A 26075-nucleotide genomic window follows, 5' to 3' on the forward strand; every position below is an offset into this window, starting at 1 on the left:
GCCACTCATGTTTCAGGACAGCGCCAGTGAGGGGACGCTGGTGGAGGTAGAAATGCATGGTGGGGAAGAAGAAGAGGTCCAGGAAAAGAAGAGAAAGGGGACAATGACGGCAAAGGCCAGGGCAAACCAGGAGCAGGCCAATGCCACCAAGAAACCACGAGGGAAAGGGAGGGCGCAGGAGGATGCAGCCTTACCGGCTCCTACACCTGTTGAGGCTCCAGGGAACCGTGGGGGCCCATCCAGCACTCCTGCAACCAGACCAGTGGATGTAGCTGTGGGAGGAACCACATCCCTTGAGATAGTCAAAGGTATGTTCATGGAGTGCATGCAAGCGTGGGGGAAAAATGGGTAAGTGCCAAATGTATGTGCTAATGCCAGTATGCTGGGTGTTGTGGGGAAAAATAATGGTGCATTATTTCAACAAGGGATGACTCGGGGCCCACGGGGGCCTATGGGGGAAATGTATCAGGCCTGGTCCCCGGTGGGGGGGAGGGGTCAACCAGCTCAAAGGGGTGGGATTCCACCTGGGGGATTTTTGTCAGTCGGTTTGCCTAGCACATGTCCAGCTGAGGGGGTCAGTCAGCTGTCTCGGTAGCTACTCCAGCAGGGACCCAGAATGGTCAAGCATGGTGGGGACAAGGGCCCGGGACTCTCAATGTCAGTGGGGAGGACCAGCAGCCTGCACCAATGGCCCCAACGGGGGCACAGGCGAGCCAGGGTTGGTGGCAGGGGCCGGGGCTCTCAATGTAGGAGGGGAGAACCATGCGCAGCCTTAACCAGCGGGACCAAGCAACTTTGGGGCAGCGTGTGCCTGGGGGCAGGTGACCCAATATGGAAAGCTGATGCCAGGGTTTGCACCATTGCGTGCGGCAGTCAACTCACTTGTGTGGCATATTCCATGGGTCACCAAGGAGAGGCTGTGGAGAAAGGAATTTGTGGACATCTTTGACTTGCTGGGGATTGTACCACTGGGGGGAGGCTTGAAGGAATTGTCAGAAAAAGAGAAAAGGGACAGGGAGAGTGCTAAGGTGGAGCACACTATTCACAACTGGCTCAAAGCTTTTAGAATGTACATGTCGGTGATGCTAGAAAAATATCTGCAGGATGCCTTAGCAATGGTAGCTTACGAGCAATATATTCATGATCTATACTTGAAGTATGGGGGTGAAGGATAGCTGGATTATGATCGGGGTTTCAGACTAAAATGCAAGTATGGCCGGCAATGTCTTAGGATGAGGTCGATGTCTGGGGCTACATTGAGAAGATGATGCCTGCCAGGGAGCCAGAGTACAAAAGGCACGGGGAAAAGTCCCGGGTTTGGAGAGGCAAATGGGGTTATGCGCAGGGAGGTAGGGGGTCCTTTTGCGGTCCCTCCTCCTGGGTATATCGGGCAGCAACACACCAGGGGGAGCGAAAAGATTGTTGGAGGTTTGCAGAAGGGGATTGCCCCTAAGGTAAAGCATGTAGATTCAGGCACCCAAGGGAAGGGAGCTCTGGGGCTCGCAGCTCCACTTCAGGTGAGGCAAAACATAAAAGCAGCAGCAAACCTAAAGAGAAAGCGAAGAGAGATTGAGGTACCAACGAGGAGAGACAATTTTGACAAACCTGTGAAAGACATGAGTATGATTAAAAGGAACTTACCCACACCAGTTAAGCTCCTTGCCATGACTCCTTTTCTTAATACATATCACAACAAGGTTGATGCAAAGTTCTTGTGGCAAGGGTTCCGGTGGGGTTTTCAGATTCCAGGGGCAAGGGACCAGGGGGTTAAAGAGGCAACCAACTTGTGGTCATCACTGGAGAGGCTGGAGGTGGTGGAGCAGAAAGTGGAGAAGGAAATAAAGCTAGGTAGGGTGGCAGGCCCCTTCTCTTCCCCTCCCATGGACAATTTAGTGGTGTCACCCCTGGGGTTGGTGCCCAAAAAAGAAGAGGGCCAGTTCCGCCTCATCCACCACCTCTCCTTTCCAGAGGGGCAATCAGTGAATGATGGCATAACAGAGGAGTTGTGTAGGGTGCAGTATGCCTCCTTGGAGGATGCTGTGCAAATGGTAAAAGCATCAGGGAGGGGGGCCCTTTTGGGAAAATCAGACATCGAGTCAGCATTTAGACTATTGCCTATCCACAAGGGCAGCCATCATTTGCTGGGGTTCAAGGTGGGCAAGAAATATTTTTATGACAAATGTCTACCAATGGGCTGTGCCATTTCATGCGCTTATTTTGAAGCATTCAGTACCTTCTTGGAATTCACTTTGAGAGAAACAAGGAAGGAGGGTGGAATGTTACATTATCTTGATGATTTTCTGGTCATTGGTAAAAAAGGGACCGAGGAAAGGGAGACTTGAAATGCCTCCACGATACCTCATGGAGGCATTTCAAGGGTTGATGGCACACCTCGGGGTCCCGCTGGTACTGGGAAAACAGTGGGTCCAGCCACCACTCTGACATTCTTGGGGATTGAAATCGATTTGGTAAAGAGTGAATGTAGGCTCCTGCAGGACAAAGTGCAAAAACTGAGAGACATGATGCAAGGCTTGAGGGGAGAAAAGCAAAGCAACCCTGAGGGAGCTGCAATCACTGGCGGGTAACCTTAATTTCACGGGGAGAGTGATATTGTCGGGCAAAGTGTTTGCCAGAAGTGTAGAACTGAAGGCAGTAGGGCTGCAGCATGCCTCTCAACACGTCCAGTTGGGATCCGAGGTAAAGGAGGATCTCCGAATGTGGGAAACATTTCTGTCTGAGTCAAATGGGGTTGCAATCTGGAGGGAGGACTGGGCAAGCAGCGAGAGGCTCAAGCTATTCACCGATTCATCAGGGTCCCTTGGTTCCGGGGCAATCCTAGGGGTCAGGTGGTGCAGCAAAGCGTGGCCGGCTGAGTTGCAAAGGAAAGAAATCACCAAGGACATCATGCTGTCGGAACTGTTGCCCATTGTAGTAGCATTTAAGTTGTGGGGGGAACTTCTTGAGAACAAAGTATCCTTGTGGTCGGACAATTTAGCAGTGGTTCAGATTATTAATCTGGGGTCATCAAGCAATGTGAGAGTGTTGAAGTTGCTCAGGGAACTCACCAAATAGCTGCTGGCATTAAACATTGAGGTTGGGGCACGGCACATTCCCGGTATCAAAAATACTGCCGCTGATTCTCTGTCTCGTTTACAGTGGGAGAAGTTCTGAGAAAGCTGCCCAGAAGCAAGGAAGGTGATGGCCCCGTTCAAGGACCAATGGTAGGGAATGATTGGGGTGATCTGAGCTCTCTGATAGACACAGCCCTGGCACCAGGCACAGCAAAGAGGTACAGGGCGTGTTGGGAGTGTTTTGTTACATTTCAAAGGGAGGTGCTGCCAGAGGGTCAAGAGGAGTTTGCAGTGCAGGCCTTTGTGGGATGGTGCTGGAGCATGGGGAAAACCAGAGCCTGGATGACGTATCATTTGGCAGCTACAGCTCATTATGCCAAACTAAGGGGTAAGAAGGACCCCACCAAGGAGCATTATATCACACTGGCCATGAGAGGATGGGCCAAGCAATCGGTACTGTAGCCCGACAAAAGGCGGCCCATCGATATAATACAACTGCATGATTTGATTAAAAGCCTGAACACAGTATGCAATGGCGAATCAGAAAGGGTGCTGTTTACAGCAGCCTTCACAGTAGCATTCTTTGGGGAGCTCAGGCTCAGCGAGCTTGTGCCCGAGAACAAAGAGGGCAAAGGGAATGGCTTTTTGCGTTTTAGAGGATGTGCAGCTAAGCAGCGCGCAGGTGGTCATTTATGTATGGAGGTCAAAGACCGACCAGAAGTGAAAGGGGGTGGCACTGACGCTTCAGGCCGTTCAAAGGAGTCTAGTGTGTCTGGTGGCTGCCTTGGCTAACTTTCTTCAGCAACGACCGCTGTCAGAGGCAGGGGCACCATTGCTTCTGCATAGGGACGGGTCTGCCTTGAGCCGCTTCCAGTTCAAAAGGGTGATGGAACTGGCTTTGGCGAAAATGGGGTTGACGAAGGGCCGGTTCGGGACCCACTCGTTCCGGATAGGGGCCTCCACTTCAGCAGCAGCCGGGGGTTCTGGGGCGGAGGACATCAAGAAGTTAGGGAGATGGTCTTCAGGGTGTTTCAAAAGGTATATCAGACCGGAAAAAATTTAATATAACATGCCATCTCCTCTCCTTCTCATTTACCAGCTTTTCAGGGAAGGATGAACCCCACTGTTTGGGTAGTGGGGCATTCATTTATTTCAAGGTCCAGGGCAAGCTGGACACCTCAGCAGGAGGAGCTGATGTCCAACGAGTTTCGGATCTGGTGGAATGGGGTGCCAGGGATAAAATGGGCGCAGCTGCATGGGCTGCTGCGGAAATTTTTGGGTAAGCAGCAGAGGCCAGATCTGCTGGTCATCCACATGGGTGGGAACGACTTGACCAGCTTAGGGAGGGGGGTCTTGTTGAGGGACATGATGCTCTCATTGCAGGAGATATCGGCACAACTTGGTGAAACGGAGATCGTGTGGTCTGAGGTGATTCCCATGGAGGAAAGGAGAGGGGCCGAGAACCACACAGCAGTTGAAAAATCGAGGAAAAAGTTGAATGGTGCCATGGCAAAATTCTGCAAGGGCAGAGGCTTCCAGCATATCAGACCTGGCCTGATCAACTTAAAAACCCAGAGTATTTCTTAAAGGATGGCGTGCATCTGTCTGCAATGGGGATGGAACTCTTCTACTGGAACATATGCACTAAAGTATTGGAGCTGTGAAAAGAGTCTGGAGAGAGGGGGAGCCATGGTGGGTGGTAACCACCTAGTGGCATGGTGCTGTTTGGGCGACCAAGCACAAAAGACAGACTCCGAATGAGCCAGAAGGAAGCCGGGAGGGTCTTTGCTCTTTTCGGACCAGCGCCTCTTGGGAGCCTAACAGCAGGGGCGTCTGGTGGTAACAACAAAGGCTCAGCTTCCCCCAAAAGAAACGGCGCTCTCCCCGCCCACGGAATCCTGCATGGGCAGGGTAGGCACAGGCACAAAGGGTCGGGAGAGTTGGGCCTACTATGAACGCTATACAAAGAAATAGGTGGAAGTAGGTGATTTTGGACACGGGGCAAGCACCACACTTACAGACTGGATTTCACGAAATGTGTGCAGTGATTCTGTTGTTGTGGAAATAAAAATGCGGCCAAGTTTGCCATTTTGAAACTACTGTCTCATTCCAATTACTTTTCTTGTAAGGAAACAAGGTGCATTGGAGGAATGAGCAAATAATGTCTGACTGGCGATGGGTTCAAATTGGCAACTGCTGGGGTTATTTGGGCTCCTGATACCAGGTGGGCCCCCACCAACTACTAGCCCAGGGCCCGACATCACACAGCCCTGCAGGCATACAGCCGCGTTGCTCTTCGCTAGCGCCTTTCTATGCGCGCAGCAGCAGGTGAGGGACAGTGGTCCGTCGCTTGGGCGCCTCACCACAGGCACCTCCAGGCACCTCCAGGCACACAACCGACCAATGCCCAGATGCACGGCTCCAGCAGAGAGTAGGGTTCACACAAGCCTCTCAGCCGCACTGTTGTCATCGGCGACCTGTGAACAGCCACAAAGAAAAGCGTGAGTAAATACTTCTGATCTTGTCTCCAATGTAGAGTTCTCAATGGGAACTGAAAACCTATTGATTCTGCACAGCTCCTCACTCATGAATTCTGGCGCAGACGCGGGAGCGACTGTAAAACATGTCTTTATTCTCCACCCCCCTTTTTCCTAAACCCTCCCTTTCCCAAACGTCACTTCCTTCCCTTGAGGAGGTTGCCACCTCCAACATTACGAGGTGGTACAACAACAAAATAAGTTTAATCAAGGACATTACAAGTGCTGTACTCTAATGGTGCATTTATTTGAAGAGTACAAGAAAATAATATTCTGGTGGATAGCTCATGGGTTAAGCGCTTGCATCTGATTTGGGGATAAGGGTGCAGCTTTACTTTGTAACTTGGAATCCTGGCAGCACCAACTCTGCCTTTCAACCTTTACGAGGTCGATAAATTGGGTGCTATTAAATTGGGCAATGAACATTATTATTATTACTTCATGGAAAAGCGGTAGGAATCTGGCATGGAGCGCTATATAAAAAAAACCTGATATTATTACAGCTACTGCATGTGAAGGGTGTGAGACAAGTGGGATCCTCAGCTTGGCCACAGAAGACAAACTCACAATCTGGTGCTGTCCAGCATCCTTGAGATGCCCCACGCCTCCCCCTAACTTCTGCGGTTGGACTGGGTAGAGCGGTTGGTTGGCTTGGCTCCTATTATTAGGTGCAGAGTTGTGCATTCTTCTGCCATTTCCTCATCAAAATGAGTTATTGCTTTCAGTTCCTGTTTTCCTTCCCAACTGTCTCTCTTGGATCTGAAGAAATTCCACCAGAATAGATTTTTAGTTTCAAGCCAGATCTTGTTCTTCTAGATGTGATAGGTTATTTATAACGGCGTAATACCCAGAGGTTTCTAGCGCGACCCGGGGATCGAACCTGCGTTGCTCCGTGCCGTCTTGCTTCCAAGGCGAGCACGTTGCCTCCCGAGACGGTACTCTGTCATTATTTGGGGTCACCCGGAGTTACATTTGTCTCACTCCTTCTTAGTAACCACTATGGTTCGCTCTGCCATCTGCGAGATCTCCAGCCATGCCCAACTGTGATTTTCTGTGTTCTCAACCAGACTCTCCTTCATCTAAGCTGACCCCACGTGCTTAGCATCGGGCCTGCCGCATGTGTATAGACCTACAGAAACCAGAGCACGCAAATGACTCCAGTCTACATATGCTCCCAGGCGAGTCCAGGATCTCATTCAAATCATTGGGCCTGGTTCACAAATGTATCTGACAATCTATCGAGAACCGCCCACCCCCACCCAATGTGCACCATCCGCGATCCTTGCCTGAGTCACATTCCAGCCAATCTTCCCTTCAACATCATAAAAACGTGGGTACATCACTGCATATCAAGGGCAATGCACTGTGCCCCAATGAACCCTCCTCCCTGAAGTCCACCCAGAGCTACCTACATTTCGGGAAATTCCTGAAGACCATGGTACTCAGACCGACTTTCAACAGATGGGCTGTGGCCTTAAGTTACCCCAGATCGAGGTGCCTCAAGCATCTGGTCAGCGTCCTTTTATGATTATCCATTTATCTTTGTCTTTGGTAGGTGAGCTATCACCCAGTAGCTGCCCAAGGACAGGCAACCCATCATGCTTTTATAATACGATGAAATGTGAATGCCATTTCTTCTCCATGACCTGGTTACAATGGAGCCGAGGTACAGCGTGCTGTGCTGGTGCCTAAGGGCTTGCAGCTGGAGGGTGAGCAGCCTCTTCAGGGTTTCCATGAAGTGGGCGTGTAGGTGGCTGGTCATACACACCTGTGTAGGAGGAGTAGCTTCAGTGTTGCTATCTGTAGGAGAAGTTGCCCAGTCATTTGTTCAGAGGGCTAGAGAGCTGCTTAGTGCTGGAGAAGGAATCGCTCAGCTTTTTTGCAATCTTGAGGGGACACTGGGAGGGGGGGGGGGTTTGTTGGGGCGTCTTATAAAGGTCAGGACAGTTTCTCATTGGCCCTGGCCGGAGATGCTGATTTTTACAAGCTAAATGTTTTCATGGAGGCTAGTGTCAGTAATGTGTTTTCTGGCAGTAAGTTTTAATGATGGAACTGTGCAAACATTTTTGATATTTGGGTGTGTGGATGTATTCGCGTGGGCAGAGTGGGTATTTATCGGGTTCCTCTTCAGCAGGCTGATCTTTTAAAAAAAATGTGTTTTCGACCTCTCAACGCCATAGTTTGAACATAGGAGCATTTGTTTGTTTGACAATCGCCATCCTGGATTGCAGTTGGGTTGTTTCGTGCTATGTCAAGACGGGCAATGTTGGGAACCTTCTTGGCTTATTGAATGGCCTGGTGGGATGGCTTGATAGAGTTGTGTACGTGAGTTTGCCCTGGTCTATTCACTGGCTCCTGGCGTCTCCTTTTTAGGCGTTGGCTGCATAGTTTTGTGGCAAAAAGGTGGCATGTGTGAGGGGGCTAGCGGACGCCTCCTTTATGCATACAAGGAGGGATATAGTCTGCAAAGGTTCTTCGATTATGATCCCACCCATTAATCGCCCACGGCCAAGCTAAGCCTGCTGGGTATTTCCTCCCGTTCCCTCCCAAACCGCACCCACCTGCTCTGCCTTTCGCTTTACCTTCTTTGTGTCAGAAGTCAATATTATGTCTCTAGCAGGTGTGAAAAACACTATTAAGGAGATTTATTATTAGGAAATATTTAAGATGTTAAACTTTAATTTCATAATCAATCGAGATCATTTTGGAAATCAATATAAAACTTATATTATTAACTCATTCTCTTTCAATATGCTTGGGGGGGAAAAAATTTGAGAATTGAAAAAAGTTCCATCAACTGTGTTTTGTTCGTTTTTCCTGCACTTCGATAGTTGAGAAAATTACGTTTACTTGTTTAACATGGCAATGACATTTGTCTCAGTGTGATCCAACGTCATTTTGCCTGCAAGCACGTCGGTTTCCCTGCAAGGGATTATGGGTTCCCCGTCAAGAGCATCCTAGGTTCCAGTTGTAGAGGGATGCAGTGGGAGTCTGTGCTTAATTTGTGTGAGAATAAATGCCAGGGTCCAAATAATTTCTAGCACCCTTGTGACCTGCGCCTGAGCAGTTCCCACCATCTCGGCCACCGCACAGTGTCGGCGCATCTGGGGTTAAACTACAGCTCGCACCTGCTCATTGGGGTGGATGGATGCTCTGACTATCATCACTTCATAATCAGAATGAGTCTGAGGCAATAAGTGCCAGGGCCGAGCCCCGGCAAACACCCCCATAGATTAAGCACTGGGAGTAGTAGGCGTGGCTTAGTCAGCCGCCCTCTTTATGAATGCAGGTATGTCCTAGTGCTCTACTCTTCCGTTTTAGGAATGGAAGCGCACACCCTTCGTGGGAAGTGCTGGGAAAGAATTGTGCAGAACCAGCAGTGCTGCCACCCCGTAATGTGCTTTGTTATTATATGGTTGACCCACCTGAATGAATTCAAGTACAAAGTACATTGTGTTAAAGGCTTTGTGCAAACAATCACGCAACTTCCGCTAGCATCTTGCCTGTGACCTGAACACACACAGGGCCCGATTCATGGAAGCGTTTGATAATGGTGCCCTCCCATGGCAACACGTTCTGTGAATCAGCCCCATAGGATGGCTTGTAGACTGGCCAATGCGCCTTTTCTACTGAATCTCCTGCAATACTAAAGCTTCAACCTCCCTTTGTTCTTCAGCTGCAATGCACACCTAGTTGTGTGAACAGGCACACGTACACATTCACACACGCACACGCACTCGCACATACATGCACTCATTCCGTACACACACATGGGCACTGACTTATATAAACAGGTACTGAGCCCTCCCTCTCTCTGCTTCTGCTTCTCTTTCTCCTCTCTCTCTGCCCTCGCACATTCTATGCCCTCACTCTCTCACTCTGCCCCCCTCTCTCTGCTCTCCCTCCATCTCACTGTCTGCCCTCCCTCTATCCACCTTCTCTCTGCACTCCCCTTCTCTCTGCCTTCCCTCTCTTTCCCCTCCTCTTTCACTCTCTGCCCTTCCTCTCCGCCCTCCCTCCCTCACTTTCTACCCTGCCTCCCCCTCACATTCTACCCTCCACCCCTCTCACTTTCTTCCCTCATCCCTCTACCCCTTCTCCCTGCCCTCTCCCTCTCGATCTGCTCTCTCCCTCTCTGCCCTCGCCCCCTCTCGCTTTGCCCTCGCCCCCTCTCCCTTTGCCCTCGCCCCCTCGCTTTGCCCTTGCCCCCCCTCGCTTTGCCCTTGCCCCCCCTCGCTTTGCCCTCGCTTTGCCCTCGCCCCTCCTCGCTTTGCCCTCGCCCCCTCTCACTTTGCCCTCCCACTCTCGTTGCCCTCCCTCTCGTTGCCCTCCCTCTCTTTGCCTTCCCTCTCGTTGCCCTCCCTCCCTCTCTCGTTGCCCTCCCTCCCTCTCTCGTTGCCCTCCCTCCCTCTCTGCGCCCTCCCTCCCTCTCTCTGCGCCCTCTCTCCCTCTCTGTGCCCTCCCTCCCTCTCTGTGCCCTCCCTCCCACTCTGCGCCCTCCCTCCCACTCTGTGCCCTCCCTTGCTCTCTCTGCCCTCCCTCGCTCTCTCTGCCCTCCTTCCTTCTCCCTCCCTCTGCCCTCTCTCTCACTCTCTGCCCTCTCTCTCTCTCTCTCCCCACTCTCTCTGCCCTCTCTCTCCCCTCTCTCTCTCTGCCCTCTCTCTCTCTCTGCCCTCTCTCTCTCTGCCCTCTCTCTCTGCCCTCTCTCTCTGCCCTCTCTCTCTCTGCCCTCTCTCTCTCCTCTCTCTCTTTCCTCTCTCTCTCTGCCCTCTCTCTCTCTGCCCTCTCTCTCTCTCTCTGCCCTCTCTCTCTCTCTGCCCTCTCTCTGCCCTCCCTCGCTCCTCCCTTACTCTCTCTGCCCTCCCTCACTCACTCTGCCCTCCCTCACTCTCTCTGCCCTCCTTCCTTCTCCCTCCCTCTGCCCTCTCTCTCTCTGACCTCTCTCTCTCTCTGACCTCTCTTTCTCGCTGCCCCCTCTCTCTCTGCCCTCTCTCTCTGCCCTCTCTCTCTCCCCTCTCTCTCTGCCCTCTCTCTCACTCTGCCCTCTCTCTCACTCTGCCCTCCCTTGCTCTCCTCTCTCTCTGCCCCCCTCTCTCACCACCAAGAATGAATATTGTCTTGATCAATGCTCTTTACAGCTTTGTGTTTTATAACATATTTGAGTAAATGGGCCATTGCAGCTAAGGCACACACAACATACGCGCACCCACCACACATGCATACCCACCACACATGTGTACACATGCGCATCCACCACACGTACACGCACCCAACACACACACACACACACCCAACACACGCACACAACAGTGACACCTAGTAGCCATTACTGGAATTTCAATTCCAAATCCAGAGCACACAGCAATGCACTATGGGTATGCAAATTAGCTGAAAAGTGTGCTTATTACCCCATCGTAAATTGTAATTGTCTTATAGGGCAGTGTTATTTAATACATAGCGTTAGCAACAGAAGACTGGCATCTGTTAAGGATACAAGAACCAACCACGTGTACATTTCTTATTGCGGATCGTCAGTGTGGGCCATAATATACTTGAGACTGAAGAAACGACCCCTCCCACCTGTAATGTTTGAGCAGAATGGGCTGTTTCTGCTAAGAAGCAACACTAGCACATTGCCGCCTAGTAGACCTCACTGCATGTTTTGCACAGGGAGGCCAACCGTCCTATTGCTTTTTCTGGCACTTCAGCCGCATGGACTAGAGGACAAAGGCACTGATGGATGCCAGCCAGCTTTCTTATTCTTGCCATGGAAGCGGGGCTGGGGTGTGTCTTTCCTTCGTAGCTGCCTTCCCCAACAGTCTTTCTCCCACTTCCCAGAGGAAGACCAAGCGTGAATCCCTCATCCTTCCCTCCCCTAGTGAACAGCAGGATGTTGCTGAGGCGCCAGGGAAGGAAAAACAGATTAAGAAACGTTACAGAGAGATTCATAAAATACATATAAGGGAAATAAGAGTGCATTTACAAAATGTATGACGATGCTCTCTCTTTTGGTGTTGCAGGAATTCGCTACGCCACGGTCTACTGGACTGACCGTAAAACTGTCCTGGTGAAAGAGGTGTTGGACAAAGGAGGCGACGCCTATGGCTTCTACAATGACACCATCCAGTCTACAGGGTGGGGTGTTCTGGAGATCCGTGCAGGCTATGCACCCACGAGCAGGACTAATGAAGAGATCATGTTTGCTGCAGGATACCTTGAGGGTTACCTCACCGCCCTGTGAGTACCACTTTGATTCGCTCTCAAGTATTGTGCTTACCAATGACGTCCCTGCGAGATTCTTCTCTGCGCACGAGGGCGAACGCCACAGGCCCATTGGCTCTTTTGTCTCATTTGGGGATTAGCACAGTAGTTGAATAGTGTCCATTGAAAGTCTGTGCCTTTAACACCGGAATCCTGAATCTGTCTATATGACATTACTGCAAAAATCACCACAGAGGTTGGAAGGGTTGACTTGCAAGGCCTTTCCATTTCTTGTTGTACGTTGAGCAAAGCCGAGCAGATGTTTGTAAACAGAAACCGCTCGGTCACCATATGGGTTGAAGGGCCATCTGATGGCTTGGGAGGATGGAGTTTATGAACATTACGCTTGCTTTTGGCTCCAGAAAGGCTGCCATTAAGTAAGAGGTTTTCTCCAATGGAGATGAGGGGGATTTTTGCCCAGATCACTACACAACTTCCAAGGGGTGATCATGACTATAGATTTCCCCGCCCGTCCATCCCTGAATGACCCAATGCAGCAGCAGTATGCATTGCTTTCCAGCTCCATGCGAGCCACTCATCCAGCAACCCCCCTCTATTGGCCTTCCGTCTATATCCTCTCATTGCTCTTGTTCATGTCCTGCATCGTCACCTCAAGCTTGGCATCATATGTACGTCACCTCAAGCTTGGCATCATGTGTACGTCACCCCAAGCTTGTCATCATTTGTACGTCACCTCAAGCTTGGCATCATATGTGCGTCACCCCAAGCTTGGCATCATATGTACGTCACCTCAAGCTTGGCATCATGTGTGCGTCACCTCAAGCTTGGCATCATATGTACGTCACCTCAAGCTTGGCATCATATGTGCGTCACCTCAAGCTTGGCATCATATGTGCGTCACCTCAAGCTTGGCATCATATGTACGTCACCTCAAGCTTGGCATCATATGTACTCAAAATCTTTTACTGGATGCTTCTTCCCTCAAACAAAATCCTGGTGGAAGTCAAATGATGCTCTTGTTGCTTCTTCGTGTGTATCTTAATTCCCTACATGTTGTTCTGAATAGGCTCACCAAGAATGCACTGAGTAGGCAGGGGACACTTTGCAAATTGCTCTCAACTCGCCACGGGAACTTCTCTGTCGCAGCGCACCCATCGCCTGGTCTAACCATTGTTCCAATCTGTATAGGGGACATAGAGGAAAATACTGATGTGCATTGAGAGTCTGGATCTGTTGAACAGCGAGATACAGGGTTTAGAGTAGGCATAAATTAAGTAAAGATGGCAATTGCTGCAATGAAAAGCACGAAAGCTGCAGTACTCCATAAGTATTGACCTAAACAAAGAAGAGCCAGTTGTTTGGGTGCCAGTAATGCCTAGAGTGTTCAATGCAACTATTGAACTGGGCACTGTGCCTGTAACTTGGCGGGAGGCCGTAATGACCCCATAACTAAAAAAGGAGGGAGGGAGCATCCAGGGAATTACTGACCTATCTCCCTCCTACAGTGGGCAGGGATAATCTATGCAAAGGTCATCCTCGAACTCGTCAACAAGCAAGGGGACTCCTGAGTCACCTACAAGCAGGATTGCAGAGCGGCATGGGCACACTAGAGAAATGCCTTTTGGCTGGACCTCCTAGTGAAAATGTACACCTTAAAAACAGCGAATTGTACACGATTTTGGTGGACCTATGGACTACTTTCGATTCTGTCCCACAGAACAAACTTTGGATGGTCTGAGCAGCTTATACCATCCAGCCATCCTTGCTTGCCATAATCCAGGCTTTGTTTACAGAAAGCAAGGCTGTTGTGCGCTGGGGCATGGGAGGCAAATGTTCGTAGCCCTTTGGGGTGCAGCTAGGAATACTCCTCCTCTGTCTTTACATCACCAGTCTAATAGAGGAGTTGGTGGCCAACAGTTTGGATGCTCCTAGGATGGGCAGCACATGCTAACCTCCACTGTTTTTCGCGGACACTGCCATGCTGCTGCCTCCCAGCCCCATGGGCCTAGCATGCCATGTCCTTATTTGCAGGAAAATGTGGGGAACTGTGCCTGGACATAGACCAGGCAAAAGGCAAAAACAAAATAGAGGATTTTTAGTCAAAGAGCCGCTAGGAAATCTACTGTTACCATAGAAGTGAACCGGGAAAAACTGGAGCAGGTTCGGGCCTACCACTAGCTGGGCCTCTGTTTTGTTGAGAATGGCCTTTGAACGGAGCGCGTGTACAAAGCAAATTTCAAGCTGGATAAGTACAGAGGGGGAAAAGAAAAATGTGCACTTGGGGTGCAATATCTCCAGTATTCAAACTATACAGGCTGCAGGCAGTACCAGCAGCCATGTACGGAGCAGATATCTCGGGTTAGGCCAAAACAAGCACCCTGGGAGTCTCTGAAAATAAATTACTCAAATCCATATTGGTCCAACCAAAAGGGTCACCAAATGTACTCCTACACTTTGAGTGTGACCTCCGGCCAATTGTACACCTGATATCCCTCAAACCATTTTTGAAATGGACATGTCTGTGGACCTCTCCATCCCTAGCCAACTACAGAGCTATGCTGATGAACTTTGTGTCTCTGGAAGGCAGCAGCTCTACCCCATGGCTGAAACATGTTAAATTCTGGTTGCACAAACTTAATCTTCTGAATCTGTGGGAACGACCATCCTCCATGATGAAAGGTTCCTCTGACCTGGTTAAGAAGGCAAGCCTACAGAAGTGTTTGTAACCCATGGAGACAGCTTGCCTTAACTCTCATGTGGTCACTAGTACCTGAGTATTGAAGTAGACTTTGGATTTGGACAATTCCGCAATGTTATTCTACCCCCATATCCATGGTCACTTTATTTAGATTTATGAGCCGGCACCTTGAGAATTGCTGCTTAGACCAAGCAACTGGGCCTAGACCAATACTTCTGTATGCCTAATTTGTGGTGAATCCATTTAATCAATGTGCCATTTCATGTTGTGCCACGGGTATGACGATCTAAGAGCTAGATACTACTACCCATGTTTAGATCAAACAGAATTTGCAGGACAGTAGAAAAACTAACCTTTTGCACAACAAATGGCGATTTATCTGTGGGCCGCCTGGTGGCTAAATATTTACACTGGGCGTGGATAAGAAGAGGGTGATTTTAATGCTATTGTCAATTAGATGTGTTTTATCTGTTATTATCTGATATCTGTATTCCCATTTTATTGTTGCCTAATCGCTATTATTATGTGATGTTTATCTACGATGGATGCTTTGAAATAACTGAATAAAGCTTGTATAATGACTTTGCAATTTTACTTTACGCAGCTGTAGCGACAAGATCCAAAGTCCTTCAGTCATTACTAAATCGCTACTATAATTGCATGAAGGAAAAAGGATTATCCATCAATGTTCGGGAAAGCTAAAATAGTGTTCCTGGGAAAGATACATTTGGAAACCTACTTTTTCACCTAAAACAAGAAGTCATCCAAATGTTTAATTAAGGGTTAAGATGTCAGACACATTTGTGCTTGGGCTGAAATACAACCTCATACAACCGAACAATTCAAGCTAACAGTGCAGTTTTTATGTTAGAAAGCCGAAAAGCACACCGGCGCGCAGAGCCACTGTGGTGCAGTGGAAACCAGAGAGAGAAGCCTGGACTATTGCAGAAGCGCAGGAACTTCAGGAAGAGTGTCTGTCTAGTGTCTTGTCAGGGACTCTTATTTATAATGCATAGTGACACCATCAAAGTATATGGCTGGGGCAGGCTTAACTAAACATACCTCTAACAACTGGATTGGGCAAGGGTGATGGTCTCTGCCTCGCTCTCAGCTGGTTGGATTTCCAGAAAATGTCAGATTTATGATGCAAGTTTTACAATGTCCAAAACTTCCCACAATTACTTTACTTAAAATCCATGTTTGCCCTAAATGGCACCTTCATACAGTAACACTTACATGAGCAGGTTACATATTTTATGCAACACATAGCAGTCCAATCCTCCAGTTTGTAAGACCTTGTTTCACCCTTCTACCAGTTTTTCACGCTTTTAAATGGGATTTATATTACTCAAAATTCTATAACTTTATACATGGGTGTGGATGATCATAAGGGATGTATGTACAAAACTTTGCATTTGCAACATGGATTATTTTCTTGTAATCCACAATATTTTGCCAGATCTATCCCCAAAGTGTCAGTGAATTCTACCATGTCTTAAAAGAAGGCCCATAAAATCACTTTTAAACTGCAAAATTGTTACATTTTTCGAAAGTCTTGCTGCAGAGCTAAAATTCCTTAAGGTTTATTTATGAAATGGTCTCTGGAAGCAAATGGCAATCCTTTGTCACTGGACCATTTTTATTTCTCTCCTCAGTAGCCACCAACTGTCACTTTCTCCAGAGCAAGGTGGGGTGTTACAGCTTGATTGAAGGTTTATTGTCCCCTTCCTCTCTTCACACTTCCTGCCCCTGGGAGTTCCATTATCAGTGGGCTCAGCCCAGGCTAAATTCTTTCCAACCTAGTAATTATCAGTGGGGTGTTAGTCTCTGCTGAGAGTTTATGGTGTGGCTCCCTTCCTAGGGGGAAGCTTTAACTCTGCTAACCGGAATAACCTGTTTTTGACAGCTTGCAAATCCAGCCAAGGCGGTTTAAAACCTTTATTTTCTGATACTTGGTCCTGAATTAAAACAAGCCTGTGGAATAAAATAGCCCATGTGTGTATTATCACCAGCAAAAAAAACTCTTGGCAATGGCAGGCTTTCATTCAACAGTTTACTTTTTAAACAGGCATTTTTCTCCTTTAGTTTTGCAAAGCCCATTTTTTTTTTACACGTGGTGCACAGCTGGCATTTCTTTTTATATTCGTGTTTGCATCTCCATCAGGTTCCCACTCTGCCCTACAGCCATGGTTTTTCTTCCTGAATACAGGGGTTTTGTCTGACACACAGATGCATTGAAACTGACATGGCTCAGATAGCTGGAGTCTCTTTTGAACTACTAAGCTTTGATACATTTGTGAAGAAATCAACGCGTTTTCCCGTGCGGGAAAAGTGAAGCTCCTTGTTGATTTTTTTCAAAGTTGGTTTGAGAGGGCCTGTCATTCAGAAATCATGCCTGGTTTGGCTGAAGCACAATGAGACATCCTGCACATGGCAGGGCCTTATTGATCAGTGGTTTAAGAAAGAACCGATGGAATTAGCGTCAAAGCAGCATTTTTTTTTTAAAGGTGAAAAGGTGCTGCCTTTTCACCTTCTTCCTTTTGTATTTGTCAGAACACACTGGCACGCTCTTCAGTGTGTCCCCTTGTTCCATCCTGCCCAATGTATGCTTGGCAAGAAGGTGCAGTCATCTTTTTGTTGCTGCAAAACACCGTTTAGAGGCCATGGCACCCACAGGAGCCAGTGCAACCATTTTGCTATTTCTGCGCAAATGCAGCTTTGTGATGTGGGGAAATACTGTTGAGTGTGTCAATATAATATCCCTCAATGAAGACGATGTAGTCCTCATTGATCACACATTCAGTGGGATGAAAGAGATGATAGAGGAATTGGGTAAGTACATAAAGTAAAATGGACTGAAGATAAACTTGAATAAGACCCAAATGATGTTAATTGCATCCAGAAAAATGTTGAAACTAGAATGGTGACAAGTTGGGGAACGATAGACTAAACTGATAATTACAAATATTTGGTATTTGTGATGCATTGCAACATGAACTATAGACATATAATTGAGTCTAAGATCGGTCATGCTAAAACGATCATGATGTTGATACGTAGATTTGTAATTGGTTATGCTGGATATACACTAGGAGGTATAGTGATGCTATATATACAATGGTTCATCCCTGTTATATCCTATGGGCTGGAGGCCGTAGGTATTGGTGATCTAAGTTGGCTAGACAGAATTGAAAGCTTCTTCTGGCGTACTATTTTACAGTTAACTCGCACCTGCTCTATCCAATAGGGGAGATTGGAACTTGGATTACTTTCTCTTAAAGCCATGCGTAGAGGCCTCCTTTCCCTGAAATTCGTAACTCATCCTGAATGTCCGGTGCTAAAAGTTCTAGGGGACAGCACCATCTGTCAACAAAGTGGCATGTATATATAAACCAATATAAAAAACTAGTATGGGAATTTGCTCGGAACTGAATTGGTCAGTAGGTACTGCCCGTTGTGGTCATTATAGAATCCTGAAAGGGGCATTCACAAGAAGACTTTGGTGGGATTCGGTAAACAATTACGGTAATCTAAGTAATCTCCACAACTACATACAAATAGAATGAATTCTACACACTTTTATCCGCTCTCAAACCTACCTGTTAAAGTGCCCAGATCCGGCAGTCCGCGAATTTAGATTGCTCTTGCACACTAATCAACTTCCAGTAAGAGCAGTATGGGGCTCAAAATGGAAATTATCCAAAGAGCAAAGATTTTGTCATATGTGTAAGAGCAGTACCAATTTAGAAACCGCAAAACAAGTTCTAACAGAGTGCCCCCGGTTGCGTTCTTTCTATATGAACTTGTATGCTCGTTTTTTATATAACTATGACATGATCAAAACCACAGATTTTTGGCAATTTGAAAGCAGTTTCAAATTTCTTAAGATCTGCATGTAACAAGAGAATGGTAGAGGCTAGAATAAGTACTATTTTTCAAGAGTAGGAAGATGGGTAAGGATGTGTGTGTGTATGCATATTTTAAATTGGCTTTATTATGGTACATATACTCTGTGTTTAATTTTATGACATCAATAAAGATCAGGATAGTAATGTATATTTTGTTTTTAATGTTTTGTATTGTGAAAATTGTACTTTAATGGATATTTTCTGAATAAAGTTAATGATGATGATTAAATGTATTTGTATAGATTTAAATGTTTGAGTATGTTTAAATGAAATGTGAATATTCTAATGTAAGTTGTGAAAAGTTAAATACAACTATAAATACATTTTAAAAAAACAAATGTTTTCTTTGGTTGACAAATGCGCCTAGTTTTACTTAAATTGCAATCATATAGATCCAAACTCATGGAAATAACATAATTCTTCCTCTAATGTTAATTTGAATTGTCATTCATTCAGCAACTCAGATTCTTCTATTCATCCAAATCCATTGAAAAACATTATCACGATCATATTGCGATTTAGATTATTATTTAGTCAAGATCTCTATTCGTCCAGATCCATTGAGAAACGTCATTAAAATTGTATTGTGATTTAGATTATCATTTAATCAAAACCTCAACACTCTAGAAGAACCAGGTACATCAACCTCATACAACCACACAAAAGAGGCAAGAGGAGAGGCAAATAGAAACCCAGGAGAGATCAAGAGCAGCAGAAGCAATAGACACACGTGTAGCCCAGCGAGAAGACCCAATCACCCTGGAAGAACCGGGCAAGAGTCCCGAGCCAAAGAAGGTTAAGGGCACATCATGGGTACCGGTAGGGGCTTGGAGGTGCGGGACAGAGATGGACCACACAGGAATAACAATAAGAATCATCTTCCTCATTGCAGGACTTTGGAGGAGAGTCAACCAAATGGGCCTAGCGAGAAGGAAGGAGAACCATCGGTCTGGGGACCCGACCTGAGGTGAAGCCTATATTAATATGAGTTATCTTCCTTGTGACAGTTCTTGGCAGGGGAGTGAACCAAGTGATCCTAATAAAAGAAGAATAGAAACCAGGGTCTGGGACCCAAACTAAAGTCATGCATATCAACATCCAAGCCATCCTCCTCATGGCAGTACTTGGCAGGAGATTAAACCAAGTGGGTCTGACAAGAAAGGGGGTGCAAACACTGAGACCCAAATAAGTACGTACAAGGTGAATATCGGAGGGAGGAACCCTCCAAACAGTGGTAAAGAAAAGACCACTGACTGGCTAAAGGTGATCCTGGGACTGTTGTGAAAGTACCTAAGAAGACAGGGGAATGGAGCCATTCCCCCTGAACTAAACTGGAACTTTGTTAAATTGAATAGCCAGGGTAAAAGGAATCCTTCCCCCATGGCACGTTTGGAACTTTGGTGAAACCAATATCCACAGGAAGGGAGTTATTCCCCCTGGCCACAGTTTGCACATTCCCAGAGAAGCCAGGGGAAAGGAGTCATTCCTCCTGGCCACATCTACAACTGTGCATAAACCAAGACCAGTAGAAGGGAGCCATTCTTCTTTAGTTGTATTGTGACAGATGTGGGGTCTTGACTTGGGACTGTGCTTTTTCAGTTTATGGACATTCTGACCGACCCTTTACTCTTTAGTTTGGGCAGGGAAACCCCTCTTGGAGTTAGGTATGGCTAGATTTGTGAATTCAAAAAATAGTCTTTGCCAACCACCATGACACCTCCTGGTTAGTTGTTTTTTTCTGCAGTGATCAGATGATAAAAGCCCATGCAAGTGAGAAGAGTGGGCACCCCTTCACAGTGCCTCGCTACTTAGGGACATAATCGGATTAATTGGAAATGGCACAGCCTTTGGCTGGTTAATGCATTGGGACCAAATCCAGCTCTTTCAAGTACAAGACATCTATTAAACATGGCCACAAGCCTTTTTGGCATCTAAAAAGACTGTGCAGAAGGGGATTTTGTTTTGGCAATGTACCCTGATACATATAAAATATAGTTATTGTTCTTTGACCATCTTGCATGAAGCCTTGTTGAATGAGAGATATATGGGTGTGTAGAACTTTGGTCAATCTCACTTTTATTTTGCTGTCAAGGTGGAGTAATGATATTGGTCAATGTGACTGTCTGTCTTTAGCTTTATCTTTTTGAAAGAAAGATGTTCCTTTCGCAATATTCAAATATGTTTTTGACATTTATTTTTCTATCAATGCATGTCGGATGGCAAGAACAAGCATAAGCTTGAATCATTAAAATGCTAAATTGACCATCAACCCCAGTGGCTTTAAATTTAGGTAAATGAACTAATCAATCTTTGAAATCGGGTGCTCGAATGGTTTCCGTATCTGCAATCAGAATATTATTGTGAATATATGGCTCCGTATTTTCGTAGTGACTTTTCTAGGTTGTACTCTTATCACTTGTAGTACTAATCCTGCAACTCCCTTCCAGTTTCATCTGTATTCATAATATTCAGACCCATAACCATTTCTAATGAGTTTCTCTAATTTTATGATTATGTAATTTGTAAATTTATCGTATGCCATATTTCTTTTCTTCGAGTTTGAATGCTTCCCTTTTTGTTTTTTGCAATTAGATTTGTATTGACTTATTTAAAAATACAATTCTCACCATGCAAGGAATACCCGAAGCACATAAATGCTGGAAATCAACCAGTAGCTCAGCAACCTAACTTAGAATTGGGAAGTTCTTCGTAAGTATAGGTATCGTTTGTGTTCCACGCTTCCAACTCCTATCCTTGCCACCATTCAAGCAGCTCATAACCTTCCCTGGCCCAAAGTTGAAGTGCAAAATGTAAATGAATGTGTGTCCCCACCAGATCTAGAAAACATCATTTGGTATCTCCAGGAGACCCCAACAAGCATCAATGTTTTGTGGTTCACCTGTATGCCTCCCATAATCACCCGCCACCATGATGTATGCCCCAGAGAAGTTCCATTCCAGTCTTTAGACTTGACAATGCTATATCCTCTTCACTCGCTCCTCGCTGTCCCATTGCCAAACTGACACACTGATTTCTGTCTCAGGTGGACCTTCTGATTCCTTCTCTTTCTCTTGATCTTTAAAGTTGTCTGGATCTTTTCCATAACTTCTCCCGCCTGTTCATTCATTGGGTCTTGGAGCGCTCCAGTGTAGAGATATTTTCTCTGCAGTTCACTTGTGTCACAGTACAAGTAGAGGAACTACTGCCGATCTGTGATGTCTCTTCAGGTGACCCTGTATGATGCTCTAGGAATATCTCCACCTCTGATCCCAAAATGAAATCTGTATCAGGGCTTCTGCAGCGTCCTCTACAATAGTCATATTGGCGCGCACCTGTGAAGTACGGAAGTACTGTTGGCTGTGAAAGGACTCTGTGAATCCCGTTTGAAATCCGACTGAAATTTGACCAGGAGGACGAATTTCAAAGCGACACCGAGTCTGGATGAAAAACCATACTGGACCTTTAAGAAAAATATAGAGCTCGCGCTCACGCGACCACTTTACCCAGCCCTCTGGAACAAGTTAAATACCCAGCACCCTGCGCACCCTGTGCGCACACCTGTGAAGTACGGAAGTACTGTTGGCTGTTCGCTGTCTCAGTGTTTGGTGTGTTTTTTTATGTAATATCCTAGTATACATGCTTGTTTAACTTGTATCGTGGTGGGCTTTATTTGGGAAAACTACTTGTGGAAAATTGTTTTGAGAGTTATCCTCCTTTTATTATCTGTTAATTTTTAAGTAGTTGTTTTTGTGTGCACTTTTTTCCATTCTGGTCCCTTTAAATAAGGGGATATTGAAGTCAATCTAGGGGTTAAAGCTTGACTCCCTAATACGCACATATCTGTGCAGTCCTTTTTTTTTTTTTTTTTAATTTTTTTTTTGATATCCAACTAGACTTTGCAAGAAGAGTTTCTGAGATTCGTTGAGAAATGAGTCTTTTTTGAGGCTGGATAGTGATTTTGTGACTTAAAAAATAAAAAAATTCCAGTGTCTTGTAAAATGGTGGTAACACTAAAAACAGGAATGCCAGCCAAAGAAAGAATAAAGGCTTGTGCGGCAGCAGCAATTCAAACTCCAAAATCATCCTCGCGCTCTATTCAGTTGGCCCGCGCGTGTAAATCTGCCTCCAATATACGCTCCTGCGCCCCCATTGCTGACATAAGTACATATTGTGAGCTTGGTGCTAAAATGAGGGGTGGCATGGAGAAGCTTCAACTAGATCCTTCCTCTATCGGAGTACTTAATCTCCCTTGAATGTACAGGGGAAGGACGGGGCTGTGGTTGACTTAATAAGCACCCCTCCCGACTCTTTAATTGCTGCTGGTGCTCTAGAACTCATCAAAGAGCAATTAGGAATAAGAGGGGGGGTAAATGAAGTAGCTCAGCTGGAAAAATTACCAAAACTAACGCTGAACGCAGGCGTAAATAAACAGGTGGAGAGTGAGGTAGGAAGTGATTTGTCAGACATACTCCCCTACCAAGAGTGATACTGGTGATGTGAGTAGCCATAGTACCAGCGAGGCGACTAATCAAGAGGGGGAAAATGATCCATCCACTCATGATCTATCTAAATCTCCCATGATGTTTTCACCATCGGCCAATGAGTCTTCGGTTCTATCCTGCTCTTTCACACATCCAACCCCTCGTTGCACTCAATATACGCAGAGTAAACAAAACCTGCCTTCTCAGGGTACCTTTGTCATAGGTGTTGAGACCTCTCTTCAAACAATTAATGCAGCATTATTCTCGCTAACCAGATTATGATTCTTTAGATACGAAAATGTATGAGCAACATATGTTATTGGTAAAAGTGCTACAAAATCAGAAGAATGTTAACTCTCCATGTATTTGCTGCAACAATGTAAAGGGATGATGATGTAAATGTAATAGAAAATATGAACTGGGGTTTTAATTGTTAAATAACTCTGCTCTGGACCCCCCACAAATATCCATGATGAGAAATCAATATCAGTCTAAATCTAACATAAACCCGAAGCATCAATCCTTGAACCAACAACTAAATTAAAGTGATAGCCAGTACGATGACAGAGAAATGAGATCATGTCAAAATTAACTAGTATAGCAGTCAGTCACCCTCTCCTTAGCCTCATGGAATACGAGAGGGTTTAAACATCTGACAAAATCAAAAGATTGCATTTTGGGAAAATTTGACATTGTGGCTTTCTAGGAGATATGGCGGGCCGTTGCCCCGGTATGTGATAATCATATATTATAGCTTTAGTTCTGGCTATTGTGCCAGTCAAGGGAAGACCTATGGCGGGTCTGATGGTAGCCATAACAATATCCCCAAACATCCATTTAGAACTGTGGTTCTCTCCCAATAGTTTTCTTTTCAATTGGTGAGGTTAAAAATCGACTGTAAAACCATAGGTTTGATAAACATATATTGGAACCATGCAGCAATATCAGATGATTTTTTTGCTACTTTAGAGCTTCTTTTGAACATGATTTTCTTAGACCTGACCTATGATTATACAATCATCACTGGCGACCTGAATATAACTTGCCATGCTCAAAGTGGTAAATCCCTATCTGCAGCAGGAATTTTATAATGGATGAGCGACTACTTTTCATACTGAACGGTGCCAAAGTTGGAGATATTCCACAACAAAACACCTGGCATCGTGGTGCTCAAGTCGCCATGATTGACTATACATTTGTGGATAGGAACATGTTTAATAACATCTCAGTTTTTATTATAGCTCAACAAATAAGTGATCATGACATACAAACTATGCATTGGTCTTGGTATTTCCATGAAAAACAACATGAAAAATCTTTGGCAACAAATTTGACTCTGAATACTGCGTTAAACAGATTCTCCTAAATCATTATATATGTTTAAATCTAATTTGGAAAGGTGTGAGAATGAGAGAGTGAATGCGACGAACTTAATTGAATGTTCAAATGTGGAAGAAATGCAGATCTTTGCTGTTAAAAGAAATGATTTCAAGAAAATTAGCAAAATGACCTTGCACTCATATGACTCTGAATTCTCCCTGCGTAAAGCGCAATATCGTAGAGACAGAAAGCAGGTAATGCTTTTGAACTACACTGGCAGAGGAGCTATACTTAAATCCTTGAAATGCAAGTATAAAAACTGGTTAAGATCTAAACATGCTCTCTTATACCAACAAGATGCAGAGAATATGCTAGAAAAACTAAAATCCAAGAATTCATCCAAGATATGGACTCTGTTGCATTCTACACACTCAAAGGTACAAACAGTCCATCAGTTAAATCTGATACCTCAAGAAGTGTGGGCCTCATTCTATAAGTCCCGGTATGCGGACATCAATCTTGAAGAGGTCTACGCTCCGATTAAGTGCAGGCAAGTAATAGATTTGATTTTTGACCTGGATGATATATTGTTTCAAATATCCAAATTATCAACCTCCCGGGCGCCGGGCCCAGATGGCTTATGTAATTTTATGATTAAACCACACCCATTAGCTTGGGCTAAAATGTTCTTATGCATCTTTAGAAAAATAGTGAGCACTCGTTGTATGCCATCTTCTTGGAGGAAATATATTACAATACCCATCTATAAAAAAGGGGACAGTGAAAATCCGGCCAATTATAGACCAATATCATTGCTGGACATACCAAGTAAACTTTTTGCCAGATTACTGTTAAGAGACTTGAATCAATGGTTGAATGACGCGGAAATAAGGGACCCAAATCAAACCGGTTTTATGCCAGGAATGGGAACTCCCATTCATTTACACATCCTGGAAATCATGAAGGGCCTGGAACAACAGAAAAATCAAACAATCTACCTGGCCTTTATTGATTTCCAGGCTGCGTTTGATTCAGTGTGCAGGAAACTGCTGATAAGGAAACTGTGGGAGGAAAAGTGTCCAGAGTATTTAATATACTGGATAAGGGAATTGCACTCAAATACAACTGTACAAATGAGATTAGCCTCTGCTGGAACACTATCAGATCCAATTCCAACATTCAGAGGTCTCAAACAGGGGTGCATACTGGCTAGTACTCTCTTCAACTTCTTTATGGCCACGTTGCGTCATGAGTTCATGAACTGTAGATCAGATGCCCCACGATTAGGGGGTCAACCTTTCCCTTGGTTGTTTTATGCTGACGACCTGGTGTTGTTGGCTTAGACTCCAGTGGGTTTGAACAACCTATTGACAGCCTTAAGTAAATATACAAAGGCAAATTCCTTGACAATAAACCTGGCTAAATGTAAGGTTATGGTATTAGGCCAGAAGAAAAATGGTCCCCATCAAAAGGTTAGATGGAACATCCAAGATGTTGAAATTGAACAAGTCCCTGAATATAAATATCTAGGCCTGCAATTTAATAATGATTTGGGTGACAAACCTTTCCTGAGAGTTTTGAAACAAAAACTGTCAACTGGGATACATCAAACGAAAATCATACAGGCTAAATATGGGAAGTTTTCTTTGATGCCAGCAGTGATCTTTTATAAACAGAAGGTTGTCCCCATTCTAACTTATGCTACAGAAACAAGAAACATCATGAGAAAGACAACATGTGTTAAAATGGAAGGTGAATTTTGGAAATCAATTTGTGGATTACCTGTGACAGTATCAATATGCTTGCTACCCCATGAATTGGGGCTAGTATCTTTGTAT

General features: G+C 45.6%; 1 protein-coding gene and 1 long non-coding RNA gene across 2 annotated transcripts in view; one reads left to right on the plus strand and one right to left on the minus strand.

Moving 5' to 3' along the window:
* PLBD1 (phospholipase B domain containing 1) overlaps window positions 1–26075 on the plus strand; it is a 424699-nt gene that overhangs the window by 35478 nt on the left and 363146 nt on the right. Inside the window, exon 2 of the mRNA XM_069652727.1 lies at window positions 11629–11845. Within this exon, the coding sequence (XP_069508828.1) occupies window positions 11629–11845 (217 nt within the window). The remainder of the gene's footprint in view (window positions 1–11628; window positions 11846–26075) is intronic.
* The window catches only part of LOC138581412 (uncharacterized), a 578201-nt gene that overhangs the window by 7418 nt on the left and 544708 nt on the right, over window positions 1–26075 (minus strand). The gene's annotated exons all lie outside the window — the stretch shown is intronic.

The sequence above is a fragment of the Ambystoma mexicanum genome, chromosome 3p (genome assembly GCF_040938575.1).
Source record: "Ambystoma mexicanum isolate Mex_15411 chromosome 3p, UKY_AmexF1_1, whole genome shotgun sequence".
NCBI classification, from domain to species: domain Eukaryota; kingdom Metazoa; phylum Chordata; class Amphibia; order Caudata; family Ambystomatidae; genus Ambystoma; species Ambystoma mexicanum.